Source organism: Caenorhabditis briggsae, assembly GCF_000004555.2.
Source record: "Caenorhabditis briggsae complete genome, chrII, whole genome shotgun sequence".
Taxonomy (NCBI): Eukaryota; Metazoa; Nematoda; class Chromadorea; order Rhabditida; family Rhabditidae; genus Caenorhabditis; species Caenorhabditis briggsae.
Genome location: NC_013486.2, coordinates 11,332,313 through 11,352,229, shown reverse-complemented (window position 1 = coordinate 11,352,229; position 19,917 = coordinate 11,332,313). Strand labels below are relative to the sequence as shown.

Sequence of the window (19,917 nt, the reverse complement as noted above, 5' to 3'; positions counted from 1 at the left end):
AAGAACGAAACTATTCTGAGAGAAAATAATATCTACTCCTCCTCGGCAATGTCGAACAACTGAGGGCTTGGAGGTCTGGAGAAGAACACACGTTTCTTCGAGTTTCTACGAACAACTGGGCGAAGTGTTCCAGAAATCAGTGGCGAGGTGAGGTGACGGAGCATCTGGAAAAATTGAAAAGTTAAAGAAAGTTCTAAATATAAGAAAAAATTAACAAACCTTCTGCTCAATATCCTCTATCCTCTTCTTCGGCTCAGGTCGTTCTTGTTGCTTCTTTTGTGGCTTCTTCTCTTCTTCCTCTCCGCAGCAGTTGATGACGCAAAGAACTGTCATCCAGAAAAGTTGCATGCACCAATTTTGAAGTGTTTCGATGAGAGCATGTGCCATTACTTGTCTTGCTTGAGTCGATGGCATCTGGAAAATGAGGAAATTGTGTTTGGCAAAATTAATGGGTGAAGATGTGGCATCTTTCATATAACGGCTAAAGTGAGATAGAATCGCATCAAAAAGGAAGGAAGAAGACGCAGAAGATGGATGATCGATAAAGAAAATCGGAAATCCATAATAATCTCTTCTTTCTCTTCTTCTATTTGATTGCGTCTCTTTAGAGAATGCGAACGACTGAGCGGGGTTTTTGGTAGATCAAAATATCAAAATGAAAAATTACCTTTTGAGCAGCGAGTGAGGATTGAAATTGAATGAAAATATTCGAGAGTTCGTTGTTTTGTTGCTGAAGCATCTTCGTTCGTTTGGTTCTGTGTCAATCGAATGAATGGCTGGCTGGGGCGTCTCGGTTGTGTATAAGAAGTGGAGAGGAAACAGATACAACGATGATAGGTGGGCGGAGCCTCCCTGGGAGGGAGGAAGAGAGAGAAGAGAGGAGGACACAACACAAAAGAGGTTCACGTGAACGATGTGCGCTGAGTGCGTGTTCTTTGGAACTGTCGACTGGTGGTGGTAGTGGTGTTTTCTCCATCGCAAATATCGCTTTTCGTCCTCGTTGACAGACAAAGATCGTGTAATTCTTCTTCTTTTTTTTCTCCGGTTATCACCACTAGTAAGAGATAACAAGGAAGATGGGCGACGAAGAAAGATCATCTCTTGCGTGTGACAAAGTTTTCTTTTTTATTGTAAAATTGACTTTGCACCCAGTTCGTTTTGCGATTTTTGCGATAGAAGAACAGAGAAAGTGCAGTTCGAGATGTCAGTTTGCAAAGTTTAATTTTAAGTGAATGCACTTGATATCAGATGACACGGTGTTTCTTTTCCGAAACGTTGAATTTTTAAAAATCGTAACAAACCAGATAGCGCAAAGAGCAAAATCTGGCAAAATCTAGCCTAGCCTTTTCTAAATAATCGAAAACAAGAATTAGCATGACTGGGCCTTTGTGTCTCTGATCGACCTTTGGAATCTGATCGTTCTGTGTGATTGATACCGTAATTTATGAACTTCCAAACTGCTGCAAGGTGGTATTTTCCCGATCTTCTTTAGGAGAGGGAATACCTTCAAGATGATGTCTTATTTCGTGAAAAGGTCAGCTAAAGAAGAGATATGGGTACACCCAACGGAAGCGAGAAGAGAGTACTTGTGTACGTTTAATTGGACGATCATTGGAGTTTGTGATAGTGGAAATGTGTATCTTCAGAATAGAGAGTGTGTGTTGGGAACTTTATTGGATCCTCAAAAGCTGAAAACCAAGAATACATATAAATACCAAAATCTAAAAATTTTGGAATTCCTGAAAATCTGACTTTGTTTATTCAGTTACAGGGTATTCAAAAATATGGCTGAAGGATTTTCCAAACTTTACTGATTTTGAATTTGAGTTACCGTCAATGCACTACTTTGAAAATCTCTATAAGAATTACAAGCTGGCACATATAATAGAAACCTAGACAGTCTGGCGTGCCTCTGGCGTGTCTGTGGCGACTATTCAGTGTGGCGCATAACTACCCGCACTCTACTTTGTACTGTCATAAATTTTGATTAAAGTGTTGTACTGGGTCCAAATTTGGATAGGACAAATTTAAATATTTCATCAGTAAAATTGTCAAGTTTCAAATTATTTGATCAACTTTGGACTGAGTTATCGTTTTTCCTAGTTGCTTCATTATGAAAATCACAAGAAACATCCATTTTTGGACAATCATAACAATACCTAGCCTTGTGGAATCGCTTTGAAATTTCCAGTAGCTTTGAATCAAACGTAAAATTATATTCCTACCAATTTTCATGCTTCCAAGGTAGTTATGTTTGAAGATAAACTCGTTTTTATTGGTCCGTGTAATTTGGCGGGACCCAGTAAATTCAGATGATTCAACTACCAGAATCTTGGAACGATTTGGTTTTCCTTTAACTGTATTCAGACTCCTGCAAATCTAAAAAAGATATGTAACTTCTGACTTTTGGTTACTTCGTTTCTACTGGAACCATCAGAAACCATCTACCGAAGTCACGCTCTATCCCAGTTTTATCTTGAAATTCTCGTATACCAACAAGTAAACAAGTCAATTCTCATCTTCTTTTTGCTATTTTCGACCTTCAAATTCACCGAAGGCTTCCTTCATCCCCAATATCCCCAGTTGTTTACCACCCAAATAGTGATACTGTAACGGAAGTCCGAAGTCCGGAACCTTAGATCCAATCTTTCTGATTATTGATGTTTCTCCTCTTCCTATCTTCTTTTTCCAATCTTCTTGTTATTGCAATTTAGTTGTTGCAACGTTGCCTCGGTCAGCAGAAAACTCTGACAGCTATCAGAATTGTTCCAGCTTCATTGCCTCGGACATTTTTTCTCTTCTCCAGTAAACAACATTCTGATGCAATTCGCTGATTCGGCATAAGATACCAAACAACATTTACTCTCTTTAGAAAGATTGTTCGAGGGCGCCTATAGAACACTCGCTTATCACCCCGAAAAACTGATCTTCATTTTCTCTGCAAACTGATAATAATAATGATATTAAATGAAGCGAAAAAGTATGGAAAAACGCAGAGAGCGGGGAAGAGATGGTTTTCGGCGTCGTTATAATACTATAATGTAAACATATACACCCATCATCTGAACGTGTTCATTCCCCAAAATGACCTCGAAGGGAAAAAGAAATTGACATGTCGAAAACAACTCTCCTTCATCAATGAAAAAACAATATTGAAACGTAGTTAATGACCTTGAAAACACTGTCAATAAACAACTTCGTTCTCATTTATTTTTGTTTTTAAAGGGAGAGGGAAAACAGAGTTTCAGCTAAAAATAGTCATGGAATTCCTATTTTTAGCCCTATTTGTAGAAAAATTACCTCCCAATAAATTACCTATTTACCTCTAAAAACAAAGATCAGGTTCCCCAATAATCTTGGGTCCCACGTGCTATAGAATCAACGGACTTTGTCTTATTTTGCAGGAACTTGAAAAATTGAAAAATGGTTGTTGTGTGTCAGCTGACTTCTCGTGTACTTACAAGTCACGGAAGAAATTTCTAGATCCCCGGGATATTGACCGGTTTCGGAAAAACATAATAAATAACATTGCAAGATTACATCATTTTTTGCAGAATCTAAAAGTTCTTGAAAACCAGGGGCCTCCCATGTTTCCCAGTTTGGTACATCCGCACCTTTTTGCTGTTTTTTGTAGACGTGTGAATCTTCTAAAAACACACAAACACTTATCAGTCGTCGGTGAACAAAACACACAGAATTGTACAGTACAGTAATCTAAACAGATAACAAAAATCATCATCAGGAAGAAGAACAGTTGTTTTGACAAGTGAACACTATCATTACTTGGTAATCAGTCTAGTTTTTATTTCTCTTTAGTTTGATCATGTATATAGCTTCAACTGTAGGAAAATAACTACATGGGACACTTGTTTTTATCCAAATGTTGATGAAAGTCAGCGAAAAAAATTCCCGAGGCCACACATGAAATGGCTGATAATTGATTTGGAGGAAGTGAAAAGTTTGTTTTGGTAGTGATTCACAACTTGTGCTAAATCGCACTCTTCTGATGGGGATTCACCGGGAATGTGCATTGCATCCCCCGCAATCACTTTCTTTTATTAAATTCTTTATCATGTAACCAGTATAAAAGCGCCTCTATTGTATCATTCTATATCGTTCAATAAACCAATGTAGTTTTAAAACACAACTTGTGAAGAAAAACTGGAGAGGTCTTAAATGAATTTTACACCTATGTTTATTATACTGGTACAAGAGAATCGGAGCTGAGGAATAGAAATGCCGGTGGCCGTGGCCGAAGGTCCCACAACGGCAATTACAGTAATCTGAAAACAACCTTATTTTCAGGGTTTACTTTCTTGTTTTTACTGATTTTTGTCGGTTCTTTGGGATAATATGACGACTCAAAAAATGAGAGTACTTGAGAACTTTCAAAGTGAGGTGCTACTAACATTGACCTAGATTGTTTTGACTTTGGCTTCCGGTATTTAAAAATTTGAAAAGTAAATGTTTACGAACACATTTTAAACGTATTAATTGACGTACTGATAACTGGGTTCAAATTGACGTCACGGTCGAGAAGGGTCGGAAGCTCCACAACCCTCCAATAGAATGCCACTCTTAACTCTCCGCTTTGAGCTCAATTATCTCAGTTCCTGTCAAAGATATCAAAAAATCGTCAACTAACAAATTATATATCATAATATTTATAATATTTATAAGCTGAAACATTTTCGATAGGTTTCATGGGAGCTGAGATAATTGAGCTCAAAGGGAACTTATACAGTGGGTTTCTAACAACGCAAATATGGCAGTTTATCTTGGTTCCTGTAAAAGCTAGAAAAACGTTTCAAACTAATGAAATGCTACCTATAAAACTCCAAATATTTCGATAACTAAAATATATGTCGGCATTACTGTAGAACCAATACATCTTACCTTTATATGGAAAAGTTGATTTTTGAATAGTAGCTTGTCACGGAGAAGTAATCAGGAAAATTAGTATGTATTTTGCAGAATTCCAAAAAATGGTATGCGGTCTTCTCGGAGAAAAGAATGTGGGCGGTTAAGGTAACTCTACTATTCAGGCTACAACCGTTTGATTGGTTATCTGCGTTCGAGTGTTCAAAGACTGCAAAAAAAATGCCTACAGTATTTTTTCTAGTTCACCCAAACCGTCAACATTGAGCGCAATTAACTCGATTCCTATGAACGATATCAAACATTTGTCAACTGGTATAATGTTTTTAATATTATGATAATTAATTTATCAGTTGACAGTTTTTTATATCTTCGAGATAACCGAGCTCAACGTTGACGGCTTGGGCTTCTATTAAAGGGAATACGGTAGTCTTCATTAGGTTCTTGATCATTTAGAACTGGTTTTCTGCTATTTTCATTGAGAACAAAAAGTTACTTGGTACATTTTCAGAACTTCTATTCTTCTACACTTCCACACTTTTAATTTTCTAGAATTTTTATCAGATTCTCCTTTGTACTACTCAAAAACAATGACCATTTCTTGGTTCTATTGTCCATTTCGTTTCAATTGACCTCTCCTTTTTCTTCTTCTTCCAACTTCAAACATTATCTTCTTCTCCCAATTCTTCGTTGCGTCATGCTTACACATAGCTGACGGTGGAGGTGATCTACCTCCAATCAGAATGGACAAAGGGCATTCCTCTGCTTCCCTCTACTTCACGTGAAGAAGTGAGAGCGGAAGATGTGTAACACACAACCTGCACCCAGAGATTGATTGCAGATCATTGATAAGCCGTGTAGCCGTATTCACGTGCATCTAACTTCACGTGTAGTGCCTAACGGCACGAGGAGAGTCCGAATTGGAGGAATTCACATGATCTATGGGCGCAAATAAATAATATCAAACAATTGGTATATGTACATGCAACAAAAACAATAAATTTGTGATGATGTTATGTATGTTGGTATAGGCAACGATTCTGAGATCGGGAAACTATGACGTAGTCGGTTGAGAACCTTTCTGCTTCTTGATTAGCTACGTTTTGATGCCTTCTGAAGAAGCCTATGTGTCATCTGGATAGAAGGTCACATAACTTTTGTCATCATGGGGATCTTAAAGTCCATTCTTCCAACAATTGTAGGGTGTTTTTAACAATTGGGGACAGAATGAACCTACAGTTATACAGTACCGGACATTAAGTATACAAAACTGTATTTTTCAGTTGATTTCAAACATGTCAGGAGTCTGGAACTCGGCTGTCAAGTTGTCAAACACTGAAAATTTGGGACAATGTAAAAAAATGCCTAGATTGAAAACTTCGCATTCATAGAATTTTTCGAAACTTACTTGTTTTTCAGTTATTCACCAATTTATGAAAGATACCTCTAGAAAGGCCCAGTATCCAAGGGCATCGAAAAAGGGTACATCAAAGGTACATCAAATTTTTAGGGACGCTTAGTTAGGGTACATTGGTTTCGAGGGTACATGGGATCTTGGGGTATAGGGCGTTTTAGCCGTTAACTAATTTTGATCAAACATGGAAATAGTCTGTAAAAATATTTGGCTTTTCTGTCCTTCCACATATACCACAAAATCTCATGTACCCTAAGAACTAGATGTACCATTTTTCGAATACTGGGCAATCGGAAGCTTGACAGCCAAACTCCAGGTTCCTGAAAATGTCAAAAATCAGCTGAAAATACGTTTTTGTATATCGTACTACTGTATCTACAGTAGTATTGTAAGTAATGTAGCTACAGTAGTCGAGCAAAGTCTACAGTACACCTACGAGTTCAAATAGATTATTTTTTGTTCTTTTTTCTACACATTCCAACCCACGGACATGTACTCACAAGTACCCAGAACTTGTCGAAAATCCACCCCGGTGGCTTTGTTTTCGAGAAAAATGGGTGATCGACAAAACGAATTGGAAAAAGAAATCCCGAGAAAAAAAGAGGCAACTGTTCCTAGGACCAACTGGCTCTTTTTTTCGGTGTAAAAAGTGTCCACCATTCGAAAAGAATCAAAAATAGATTCTGTTTTATATCACTTTTAAATGGGTTCAGTAAAAAATGTGTTATAGAGTCCACAACAAAAATTTGAACCTGAAAATTCAATTGAAAACAAAAATTGGAGGGTCCAAAGTCCTTTATCAAAAGTTATCAATTTTACAAAAACTATAAGATTGATATCATACTACGTCTACAAAATCCCCAAACTCGTTCCCTGACACAATCATCCATTTTCCAGCCCACCAAGGTTATCTGGTTTTGATAAAATACATTTTTTCAAAATGCAATTTATTATTTCCGATGGACCTGACCTGATCATTGTCAAAAAAAGGAGTCGTACTTTGCCTCCTACACAGAAAAATAATTCTAGAACAACAGTTCGTTGTTGACTGTTCCCCCTAAATTTCGTAAAATACAAAAAACACAGAAAAATGGTTAATTATTGTAAACAGACATCTTCTGACCTTTCGAAGGTACAATGTTTCTTTTGATACACTTTGTACGAGAACATTCTATAATCGGGTTTCGCAACTGTATTTTCCGTTTGCGCCATTTTCAGACTGCCTGACGTTTTGAGTCAGTTGGGCACAAAATAGGAGGTGGAATCAATTGAGTGTTATCTTTTAAAGTCGAACGGCAAATAAACAAAAAAAGAGAGTAATGATCTTAAATAATTTTATACTGCGGGGGAGTGAAACTCAATTTCATAGAATGGGGTTCGAGAACTGATTCCAAGCATTGAAAAAATATTCCAAAACTTTTGGATTTTCAGAATAACATACAGTGCCGGCCGATAAAAACTAATTTTTCGATTTTCAGCCATTTTCAAGAGTCTGTTTTACGCCCTCCAAAATTATCAAAGGGATCCGACACTTGACAACTGAGCTCTAGACTCCTAAAAATGGTCAAACTGGCCAAAAACCAATAGAAACATGTGTTTTTGTATATTTTATGGACCGGTACTGTATATCACAGCTTTATGAAATGATTAGTTCGAAAACAGATCTACGGTGATTACAGTATTGGACAAATATCGGACAAACTACAAAAAGTACATTTGGCATACCGTAAAACCTCTAATAGAACGACACCCGGATCGTCCACTTTGAGCCTATATATATCAATTCTTTCGAAAGATATCAAAAAGTGGTTAACTAGTAAAATGTTTATCAGGATATCAGCAACATTTTACTAGTTAGCCACTTTTTGATATCTTTTACAGAAAATGAGATATATAGGCTCAAAGTGGACGATCCCCGTGTCGTTCTATTAGAGGTTTTACGGTATTTTTTTTATTCTCAAACCTTCTAAAAAATGTGACTAATTGTAAACAAAGCCATCTGTTACAGTTGGCAGCTTTCTGAAAACTTTATTCAAAAATTTTATTCAAATAAATGACTTGGAGAAGTTGCAAAATGGCCAATCTCACATGTTCAAGAAAGTTAAAACTAGAATTTTTTTTAAATGTTGTCGTCCGAAATACTGTAAGTATACATTTTTAAAAGCCTCTGAATAAATAAACAACAAATTGCAAATGTTCAAGTGACAATTTAGTTCTCCGAATTTTCAGCACCCGGATAGTAAAACTACAAAACCTTTCAGACGTCATCATAGCAAGACTGCCAATTTTCAAATCCATGTTTCTAGTTGTATCTGTCACTTTCTCCACTGGCCACTTCCTTCTAAATTAGCCAGTTACTTTTTGGATCAATTAGGGGGAAAGTATACTTTTTGATGGACATGAAGGAAAACGAAAATTCCAAGTATTAGCATGGCAGACTTTCCGTTCATATAACTTTAAGATTTTGATTCTGAATGTGAGGTTTTTTTTCATTTATTCAAACCCATTATTGATGTTCAGCCTGTTTTCTGCATGTGTTTAAATGGTTGGTTATATAACAAACATAAACATCCCAAAAACAATTGAATGTATACAGTCTATGGCACTAATTCGCTGTCAAAAGGTATGTGAATTATGAAGAAAGATCCAAATCTTATTTCCGACCTACATCCAAATCCGTTTCAATTTGAAAAAAATACTTGCATTTCCGATGTTCTGTATTCTTGAATGTGTTGGTTCCTCTATGATTGCAAATATTCCTCATAAAAATTTTCAGCTTTCTGTTTTTAGCTAATTTTATATACCGTATTTCCTGTGATAAAAAAACGGAACTTTCAAGTATTAGCACTACACAAAGCGTCAACTTCGAGCTTAATTATCATGATTCCTGTGAAAGATATCAAAAAATGGTCAACTGACAAAACAATTCTAATGTTATGATAAACAGTTTATTAGTTGACATTTTTTCATTTCTTTTACAGGAACCGAGGGTTATGGGCTCAAAGTTGAAGTTATGAAAGGCAATCTTTCTTATATATAAACGCTAGAGGCGTCTGTCTGTCCTCTTGAGGATCTGCGGACTTTGGAAAAGCTTTAAAAATAAATTTAGTTTTATGTGATTCTTTAAGAAAAAGTGAGGTAGGGAGCAACGAATAAGTGAAAAACTAGATTGAATCGCGCCGAAGGCGCACCAGCTTGCTGGTTATTAATAATCGAATCATTACGAAAAAGCTATTTTTTGGTAAAACGATCTCAGAAAATTTTAAAAACTGCTCTGTTAAGAAGTGCATGCTTCAAAAAACATGGTAAAATGTTTTTACCAAAAAATAGTTTCTTCATAATGGTTCAATTATTAATGCATGCTTTTCATAATTTTTGAATTTTTCCGCATTTTCTCAAATACGCAATGGCGTATACAGAACCGACCAATAAGACATACAAAAACGTATTTTTCAGTTGATTTTTGGCCATTTCGACCATTTTCAGGAGTGTGGAGCTCGGCTGTCAAGTGTCCCATCACTTTGAAAGCTTTTGAGGTTGTAAAACAGACCTATATTGAAAACTTTGCAATTACAGAATTTTTTAAAAATGTCTACTTTCTCAGATATTTGCCGATTTCTGAAGGGCACTCGTTTTTTCCTGTTTTTGTACTGAAATTTTGAAAAAAACAGGTGTCCTTCAGAAATCGGCAAATAATTGAAAACTAGGATTTTTCAAGAAATCCTGTAAATGCAAAGCCACCGCTTTACCGGTGGACATCTTCAAAAAATTAAACTAAACCCAGAATAAAAGTTTATTAGTTCAGTGGCAATAAGACAAGTAGAAAGATTATGAAAGCATAGATTTTGTAATTCCGTAGTATTGCCATCCAAATAGGAAACTTCAAATAGCCATCATCCCTTTCCCAAATATCCTCTTCTCCTTTTTCTCGATTAGCATTCATTGTGTGTTATCTAGGTATTAAACCGGTCTACTCCTTCCTGTCGTCTCCGAAGATATGCAACCATCCATCCGACCTCTGCTTCTTGTCCCGGGACTACTTTTTTAGTGTTCGTTTTACCTGGTCATCATTTCTCTGCGGTTCCAGTGGCATGTTCATTTGATTATAACGAGAGAGGACCTCCTTATCACTGGATTTGCGCCGTATGAAGAATGGGAGAAGAGAAGAGAAAAGACGAAACGAGATTTTTGGTGGCGTCGGCTGAAAAAATGAAAGAAAAAATAGCGTAAAACGAGCCGAATAGGCAGTACACCATATAAAAGATCAACTGGAGACGTAGATAAAGACAATCAGCGTTGTTTGAAGATTCGGATTCGACTCGGATCTTATTTTTATCCACATATTTTTCTTCTTGATCTGAAACTGATCTAGTTTCTTGGCGGGCCCTGCTATAGTTTCTTTTAAAATCAATATTTTTAAACCAACTAAATATGATAGGGTAGGACTTGACAAGTGCTTCAAACTGATACTATTTGGAAAACTGTATCTTGTCTATAAGCAAAGTTATAAGCCACAAGCTAGGTTAGTCGGGACGGGCCGTGCCCTGACTGTTTACTTTTATAACTTCATTCATAGACAAGATACAGTTTTTTCAAACAGTGTCATTTTGTAGTACTTGTCAAGTTTTATCATTTCTAATTTAGTTGGTCAAAAATATTGATTCTAAAGAAAGCTATGGAACGGCATCAGGAGACCCGCCAGGGGCCCGCTTTCAAGTACCCACACTGTGAATTTTGAATTCAATTATCTCGGCTCCTATAAGAGATATCAAAAATGTTTCAACTGATAAAATGTTTATGGGATTATGACAAATATTTTATCAATTTATAAATTTCTCATATGGTTTGCAGGAACCGAGATAAATTAGCTCGAAGTTGAAAGTTAGGGGGCCCATTACTGTAAATAGTAATCTTTGGTTTTTGTTAATTTATCTTTGAAACAAAGCTAAAATTGCATAACTTTTTTCTTTATCTCGATATCTTTTCCGAATCTCCTCCTTCCTCTCCATAGATCAAAATTAAATAGGCTCGTTAAGTCAATTCAAGCATCTCAGTTAGCAATTCCTTTCTTTCAAGATTCACCACGAAGATTACTTTCCTTTCCTTTATAAACTTCCCCCGAACATCCTTCAACCTCACTATTCCATTCCTTCTTACAGCATGAGGATCCTAGCCCAATCTCTGCTCATTGCTTCACTACTTACTGTTGCCATTGGGTTTAAGACTAATAGGGTAAAAAACTTTTTTTTGAAAGATTTCCAAAATTGAATAATTTTCAAGACATCATGCTTTCACTATGTGTCTTGTCTGGAAGCCACGGAAGCCAATCTGAAGCAATGTGCAGGAGGAACGGCGATTTCTCTGACTCTCGAAGCCAAGGATGTCAATATCAGAGATCTTGTCAAGTACAGGGCTCTTGAATTTGTGGGATGCCAAGGTATATAACTATTCTAGATTTGAATTTTCGATATTCAAAATTTTGCAGACCGTCTTCTCAAGGAGATCGTTGACTTTGAAGCCCTTCAGATTCTTGTCAACGAAGATGCTAGAGAGTGTTTCGAGAAACTTCCAGAGAGCTCGAAGCGTGTTGAACAATTCACTGATTCCTGTGATTACGTCCAACCAGTCAGCCGTAATTCCTCAAAGGGAGATGCCCTCCAATGCCTCATCGAATTCAAACAAGACCGTGAATACTGTGAGAGTCTTCTCGAGTGCTGCCCAGACCATACCAGATGTGGAGAGAGAATGAATGCAGTGTCTCTTTCCTATCAGAACGCCAGAGTCAAAGCTGAACAAATCGTCTACAGTATGATTTCCTGCATCGTTGTCAATGATCCACGATTCTTGAGAGAGGGAGCACGTCTTCAATCTCTTCGTGATCCGTACCGTAACGCTGGAGTTCCATTCCTCCGCCCGGATGCTTACACTGAAGCCAGAATCACTAGAAGACTCGCATTGACATCGACGTCTACTTTGTCCCAGAGAAGAGAGAGATTCTTGAAGAAATACTCCCAAATCAGACAAGTCGTCACTCAGAATTTGTTCGGACAACAACAAAGCAAATTGAATCAGCCTGTTGAGGATCTTGTCACTGAAACTTCATCCAAACTTGTCGAGACTCCAGAGGACGTCACCACTACCACTGCTCCAGAAGAGGTTACCACTCCCGCAGAAATGTCGACTACTCCAGAAGAAACAAAGGAATCTGAGACCACTGTCGTTGCCGCAGAAGTCACAGAAGCTCCAGAAGCCCCAGAAGCCGTCAAGGAATCTTCCGAGATGCATGTCAACACCATTCGCAACTTGATCCGTAGCGCTTCAGACAAAGATCTTTCCAAGTACGTCTCTCTGATTTCCGAAGGAAAGTTCTCGGAACTTTTTGAACTTGCTGAGAAGAAGAAGGTCAACTTGGCAACCAAATTCGATGAGAAACTTTCTGCTAAAATGTCCAAACTGAAGGATTTGATCAACGAGGCGTTGTCGGAGAAGGATAAGAGTTCAGAGATTGAAAAGAGTTTTGAGAAGGTGGAGAAGGCGGAGAAACCGGAGTTGGTGGCCATGGAGGATAAGGATTCAGCTGCTGTGTTCACAATTTCCGATGAGTTGGAACAGAAGACAACTTTGACGGAGGCCAAGTTGGCTCATACTATTGTTTCGAGAAACGTAGCTGAAGGTAGTTTAGATTTCCACATTTTTCTGTTTCCTAATTTTCTGATTATCAGCCGAGAACGCCGTTGCTGCTGATAAGGAAGAGAAGGAATCCGAGGAGCCAAAGGTGGAATCAAAGAAGGAATCGGAGAAACTCGCCAAGCTTGAGAAGACAGAAGACGTCAAGGCGATCGCCGATGAGAAGAAGCCAGGAAAACTTCCATTGAAAATCGAGAAGTTGGAAAAACCAATCGACACAAAATCCGAGAATCAAGAATTGACCAAGGTTCTGGATGATAAGGAGAGAGCTCTTCTCGTGGAATCTGAGATCAAGAATACCGCTGATGAGACTAAACACATTTTGGAGACTTTGAAATCCGAGGAGTCAGCTGTGGTTGGAGAGGACTTGCCAGCTCTGGAGAAGGAGGAATCTGGAGAGGCGAAGAAGGAAGAAGCCACAACAACTACCACCGCTCCAGAGTCTACTACCGTCGTCGCTGAAGCCGTGGTAGCCGAAACAGATAAACCAGAGGCTAAGCCAGAATCTAAACCAGAACTTGTCGCCAACACTGATGATGTTCTTACTGTAACTAAGCCAGATACCGAAGTCGAGGGAAGTGGAGAAGGAGAAGAAGACGTCACCACCACCGCTCCATCCCTCCTCCAATCCAGCAAGGTCTCTCCAGATGGAGTCATCGAGAATGTGAAGAGAATCCGCCCAAGAACAGAACAGACTCATTGTCAGCAATATGCTTCCTGCTGGCAGACGGTTTTGGATTACGAGCAACAATGTGACAGAAAATATTCCACTGAAGTTTTGAGCCATGGAATTGATGATAGTGAGATCTTGAACATCCTTCATAACAGCTCTATTTCTCATCACGAGATTGTTCTCAAAGCTTGTCTCCGCCCATTGGACAGATCTGTTCACTCTACTGTAAGTATTTGGGGAATATTTCAGTAAAATAGTCAAATACTCAGAATTTCGAAAACTATGGGGTTAGAAAACTCGGAAACGTAAAATTGGAAAATTCTGAAACTCTAAAATTCTGAGTACCAAAATTAAAAATTTCAGCAGTTCGGGAATTCAGATACTCTGAAATTCTTATGTTCATCTGAGGTTCCAAATGAAAGAAAAAACTTGAAAGTTTTGCAAATCGAATATTTCTGAATTTTCAAATATACAACTTTTCAAAATTCCAGTCTCTGAACTTCTGGAAAACTTTCCTGAATTTCAAAACTGAATTTTCAAATTTCGAAACTTTTGAATTCACTTATTTCTGAGCTGAAATTCTCATAACTCGGAATATCTTCAAGTTTGAAATTTTTTAAAAACCGAATTTCTCGATTCCCAAGTTGAGACTCGGTATAAAAGTGAAGAAAACTCTTTATGTGTAAGATTACGGGTACTGTAACCGGAGGGCAGGATGTTCAGCCTCGGAGGGGCGTAAACCAACTGGTTGGAAAACATTTCATTAAAACAGTTTTTCTATTTTAGCTCAAACAACTTCTTGTCATCCAACGTGGAGTTCGTAAGGCTTGTCTGGAACTTGGACGCAACAAAATCGCAGTCACCGACGCCGAAGAAGAGCTATGCAACACGGAAGTTCCAACTACTGCTGCCATCGACGAGTTCATTTCTTCTGAACACGTGCGATCCCAATCCAATCATTTGACATGCCGTGCCAAGCTGGAACCGATCCGCGAAGCCTGCGGAATCGTCAGAAACTGCTGTGCTTCCGTTGAAACATGCGACAACTACATCAGCTCTTCCCCAGTCAAAAAGTTGGAAACTGAAGCTATCCGTCGGCTGGTCAAGAAGCAAAACGATTGTGAGACAAAGATGCTACAAACTTTGAGCTATATTCATGAGCAACTCTCTAATCCAACCAGAAGACGTCGGTTCTATTACCATTAAACATCCTTGTTCCCATAGTTGTTGTTTGTAAATTTCCCTGAATTCCCTGCCCCCCTCCACTTTACCTACGAGTTCTCTCTTCATGCAATACACATACTAACAAAACGTTTACTAATAAGTGAATAAATATTTTTTAAATGAATGTTTAAGTAAAATGGCATGGAAAGGATTGGAAAATGAGCACTGGAATTTTAGAAATTTGGCAAGTCTTATTACAAAAGCAGCTAGATATTCAGACTAGATTTATGAAACTGCATAGTAGTTGAATTGTAGGGGATTAATTACAAACATGATCATATGGACATTTAATATTGAGTGCAGATATACTTCCAGTTGGTGAACTCATCCACTCCTTGAGCACCTCCTTCGCGTCCGATTCCAGATTCTTTGACTCCTCCAAATGCAGCTTCGGCACAACTGATTAAACCTTCGTTCACGCCAACCATTCCAACTTCCAATCTTCTGGAGAATTTGTGAAGACGTGCAGTATCCTTTCCAAAGATGTATCCAGCCAATCCAACACGACAGTTGTTGGCAGCTTGGAGAACTTCATCGTCCTCTCGGAACTTTTGAATTGGTGCGATTGGACCGAAGATTTCCGTGTTGGCGATGTTGGTGTTCGATTGAACATTGGTGATGAGAGTTGGCTCATAAGAGCTTCCATGCTCTCCATGTTTTCCTCCGCAGATGAGTTCAGCTCCTTTTCCGAGAGCATCGGAGAGCAAGAGCTCGCACTGTAAAAAGGTGGTTTAACGTTTTCAAGTACATCTTTAAAAACCTTATCAACAGCTTTCTGATTCACCAATGGACCTTGAGTAGTCTTTGGATCCATTCCGTCTCCAAGCACCAGCTTCTCTTTCATAGCAGCTGCTAGTTTAGAAACATACTGATCGTGGATCTTCTCATGAACAAAGATTCTGTTTGCAGATACACAGGTTTGACCAGAGCAGCGGAATTTGGTGGCCATAGTACCCTGCAATTACTATATAAGTCTTGCTCTAGATTTTTCTCTTACAGCAACGGCAATATCAAGATTGGCATCGTCGAAAACAATCAATGGAGCGTTGCCTCCAAGTTCAAGGCATACACGCTTTACAGTAGATGCTGACTGCGCGAGAAGAAGCTTTCCAACGGGAGTGCTTCCTGTGAAACTGATAGCAGAGACATCGGTTGATTCGCAGAGGAATTTGGAGATTTCTGCAGTGTTGGCACGATCCGCAGTGATTACATTGAAGACTCCAGCGGGAATTCCAGCTTGTTCGGCTGTCTGAGCAAGCGCCAGTGCAGATAATGGAGTGTCTTCCGCTGGCTTCACAACGGCTGAACATCCGACAGACAACGCTGCAGCAGCTTTTCTGGCAATCATAGCAGTTGGGAAGTTCCATGGGGAAATAAGTGCAACGACTCCGATTGGTTCACGAGTATGCAGATGAAGACGATTATGAACTGCCGATGGAACGACTTGTCCGTAAACTCGGCGAGCTTCTCCTGCATACCAATCGAAGTATGCTGCAGAATACTGAATCTCTCCTCTCGCCTCTCCCAATGGTTTTCCTTGCTCTTTTGTCAGAAGAGTCGCCAGTTCGGTTTCGCGTTGAAGCAGAATCTCGAACCATTTGTGAAGAATCGCGCCACGTTGTTTAGCAGTATAGGAATATGCCCATTGTTCGAACCCTTCTACGGCACTTTGTACTGCCTGAAGAAAAAAAAACTAGACTAGATTCGATGTGAAATTGTTACTTTTTCTGCATCTTTGACATTACAGTTGGTCACTCTATCCACCACTTCGTTGTTGTATGGATTTAAAACATCAAACGATTTTCCTGTTTGAGAACTCGTCCATTTCCCACCGATGTATGCTTGTGCTCCTTGTGGAAGCAACGAATAGCTACGCGAATGCAATTTGACGGCAGAAAGCCTTAACCACGAATTCATTCTGCCTGAATACCCAGATGAAGATCAATTTTCTTTGGCTAAAAACGTATCGGGAGGATGGAGACCTCACTGTGAAACCAATTGCATGAGAAAAGCTCAAAGACAATTTCACTTTATAATTGAAAATCTAAAAGAAAGAGAAAAGACAATCAGCGAAAGAAGAACGAAACTACTGAATCGCAAATTCGAGAGAAAACGGTCTGAATCGAGATTCATACTTCAATAAATTTATTGATCATTGGCGTAGTCGGCTGGGTTCTTTCGGTTAGCTTCGTGATTGGTCTTCTTGGCCCAGTCGTAGAGCAAATAGGCTCCGATGGTCTGAAAATGGGCTGATAAAGATGATATTCAAAACAATCCTTACCTGTGGAATGTAGTAATACCACTGATCCCAAACGTAGGTCTTGAAAGTCTTAACGAAGGCCTGATCGAGGAATCCCTTGTACGCCTTTTGCTCATTTGGAGCCAAAGCGAAACGATGCTCTCCGTACATCTTTCCAAGATTTCCGAAGTGTTTTCCCATGGCAACGGCGGTTGGCCTCATTTTTACTGTAATTAGTTTTTGGTGAAAACTTGTTAAGTTACGGGGATCAAAGAAGAAGAATACAACAAGAATTTTGAACGAAGAATATATATAAAATGAGGTTTGAGCAACCATAAAGGAATACAAAAGACAAGAACAATCAATTTCAAATAGAAAAAAAATTCATTCAAAACATTACACATTTGTCTAAAATTTGACTTGCTTACTTAAATTACAGTTGCGAAAAACTATAACCTCCGAGTTCAGTTGCTTTTGGCGAACTTATCGAAACGCTGCAAGTATTCGTACTCGGTGTTGTTTTGCTGGCTAGACAGCTCATTTTCTTTCGATCGATTCCATTCGGCTCCAAATCCAGGGGTTGGGGCTGGCAGCCCAAAGTTACTGGACACTCCTTGGTTCACTTGAACTGGCTCTCCACTAATCGCTCCATCCGAGTAGAGGACCTTTGGTGGTTCGACAGTTCTACGGCCATCTCTGGTTAGGTAGTAATTTTCAGCAAGTTTGTGGTGGACACCTCCTGGAAGAGTTGGTAGCTCAGCAGATCCGGGACGAGCCGCCTGAGTGTTTGGGAATCGGAGAGGATTTTGGTACACAGCTTTTCCGTCTGGTCCGGCGATTCCAGGTGGAGGTGTGATCGGCTGTCTATCGGAAGCGAGAAGCTTTTCTTCAAAAAAACAAAATTTGAAAGAAAATTTTTGTGGAACACACTTACGCTTGAGCCAGTTCCAGAATGGTGTTTGAGTACGATTCTGAACAGTCGCTGCCGCAATTTTGCGACCGCTCATTGTCGGTCTGGAAAAAAAAATTCTAAAGGAAATGAAATAAACAAAGAAAAATGGTTGGGATTACAAGAAACATAAACAAATGTCTTTTTACTAATGAAATTGACTGGAAGGTCGGAAAAAAGTGGAAGAATCCTAGAGAAAATATAGATAACTTTGAAAAACAATTTTTCTCGAAATAGTTCAACTTCAGAATCAGATTTTACAAATTGTTGACCAGAAAAAACAAAATCCTCAGACCCAAATGCAACAGGCTTTAAACCGATCATTTTACAATTCTACTTTTTCAACTATTATAATAAAAAATACGGGATTATTTTTTATATCTTCAAGCAATAATATTGAGGATAAGAGGTCCAAATCTGGAAAAAACGTTCTGAAAAATAAAAAATAAATGGCCGGTCGTTGTTGACTGCAGTTGCGCGTAGTGGTGTTTGCAGAATTTGCACGAGAATTTACGACAGCCGTGCTTTCGAGAGGCAAAACACTCATGACATTTTGAATCAAAATAAAAAACTGTTCCCTGCAGTAGTCTGGTTTGGAAAGAAATCCATAATATCAAAACTTGAAAACATGTTTATCATTAAAAAAGTCATAAAATTTTCATTCATCAAGAAACATAGGAAGATCTAGAATTTACAAGTCTTGGTACGCGTTAGAGCGGAATGGATGTGCTGGCTCAATGACAATATTTTGTCGTTCGGCTTCCGAAGTGGCTTGTACTTCCTTGTAAATGACTGTGCAGGGAACGGCATAGAAGATAGTTTGAACAATAAAGAAAAGCTGAAAATATTATTATTTCAAAGATACCTATGCTCTATACTCACTCCAGAAGCAATATACCCAGCAGAGGTTCCGTAAAGAGATCGGTTAGCAAAGGAGAAAGAAAGCCATACAGAAATGACACAAAGAACAGCGAGAATAAACGAGTAAACAAGTTCGACCACATTCCAGGCGATACTTCCATTCGAGATACTCTCCATAAGTTCATCTTGAATTCGGAGAGCGAAGATTACTGTAGCTGCTACGGATATCTAAAAATCTCAAAAATTGTATTAAAAATGTCTTTGCAAAAAAAAGTTTACGATCATAGAGACGATGAGAGTGAACCAAAGGATACCGTTATCACCAGATGCTGTCGATCCAATGCATATTGCTAGAATGATGGCATTGAGCTGAAAAAAAAAAAAAAAATTAAAAAACTATACTTATTCTTTTCGTTAAAGAAACATGGAAAGATCTGAAAACTCACTGCTTGAAGAGGTTTGAAAAAGTGAGGCATTTTCAGGAAAACGTTATCCTCATTTTCGAAAATGTTTGAAAGCGTTTGCATAGTTATATCGATTGACTCTAACTGATTGGTTTCAGTAATAATGGGGGTTATCGATGGTCAGTAATGTCTGTTGACAATGAATAGTGTGCACAGAGAGAAAGAAAGAAAGCACGGGTATCTTATCAGGAACATAACAGTGCACATGATTGGTATTCAAAGATATTCGAGTTTGTAGTTATAGTAGGATGGTTCTATTGGAGTGAGGTACCGTAAAACCTGTAATATACGGGCCCCTTAATTTTTTTTAACTTTGAGCCTATTTTTCTTGGTTCTTGTAAAATATATGAAACATTCTCAACTGAAAAATTTTGTATTATAATATCAAAAGTGTTTTGTCAGTTGACACATTTTTGATTTCTTGCATAGGAGCCGAGAAAAATTAGGTCAAACTTGACAATGTGAGGGCCCTTCTATTACAGGTTTCACGGTGGTCTTCCATGAGAATCGATCTCCAAAGACTGATAG

At 38.5% G+C, this 19,917-nt stretch overlaps 6 protein-coding genes across 6 annotated transcripts; 1 reads left to right on the top strand and 5 right to left on the bottom strand.

Moving 5' to 3' along the window:
- Positions 1–32: 32 nt before the first annotated feature.
- CBG20777 lies at positions 33–739 on the bottom strand (the record flags this gene model as incomplete). Its single annotated transcript, XM_002631550.1, has 3 exons — positions 33–164; positions 220–414; positions 668–739. 3 exons carry the CDS (start codon positions 737–739, stop codon positions 33–35), a joined length of 399 nt encoding a protein of 132 aa, XP_002631596.1.
- Positions 740–11,452: 10,713 nt separating this feature from the next.
- CBG20775 lies at positions 11,453–14,858 on the top strand (the record flags this gene model as incomplete). The annotated part of the gene is made up of 5 exons (XM_002631549.1): positions 11,453–11,524; positions 11,573–11,729; positions 11,778–12,965; positions 13,015–13,877; positions 14,439–14,858. 5 exons carry the CDS (start codon positions 11,453–11,455, stop codon positions 14,856–14,858), a joined length of 2,700 nt encoding a protein of 899 aa, XP_002631595.1.
- A 305-nt stretch (positions 14,859–15,163) lies between these two features.
- Positions 15,164–16,793, bottom strand: Cbr-alh-7 (the record flags this gene model as incomplete). Its single annotated transcript, XM_002631548.1, has 4 exons — positions 15,164–15,592; positions 15,637–15,831; positions 15,874–16,554; positions 16,599–16,793. The coding sequence occupies 4 exons, from the start codon at positions 16,791–16,793 to the stop codon at positions 15,164–15,166; spliced, it is 1,500 nt and encodes a 499-aa protein (XP_002631594.1).
- Positions 16,794–17,021: 228 nt separating this feature from the next.
- CBG20773 lies at positions 17,022–17,337 on the bottom strand (the record flags this gene model as incomplete). Its single annotated transcript, XM_002631547.1, has 2 exons — positions 17,022–17,114; positions 17,158–17,337. 2 exons carry the CDS (start codon positions 17,335–17,337, stop codon positions 17,022–17,024), a joined length of 273 nt encoding a protein of 90 aa, XP_002631593.1.
- Positions 17,338–17,579: 242 nt separating this feature from the next.
- Positions 17,580–18,122, bottom strand: CBG20772 (the record flags this gene model as incomplete). Its single annotated transcript, XM_002631546.1, has 2 exons — positions 17,580–18,001; positions 18,050–18,122. The coding sequence occupies 2 exons, from the start codon at positions 18,120–18,122 to the stop codon at positions 17,580–17,582; spliced, it is 495 nt and encodes a 164-aa protein (XP_002631592.1).
- A 633-nt stretch (positions 18,123–18,755) lies between these two features.
- Positions 18,756–19,452, bottom strand: Cbr-drr-1 (the record flags this gene model as incomplete). Its single annotated transcript, XM_002631545.1, has 4 exons — positions 18,756–18,902; positions 18,947–19,153; positions 19,205–19,294; positions 19,372–19,452. 4 exons carry the CDS (start codon positions 19,450–19,452, stop codon positions 18,756–18,758), a joined length of 525 nt encoding a protein of 174 aa, XP_002631591.1.
- Positions 19,453–19,917: the final 465 nt, after the last annotated feature.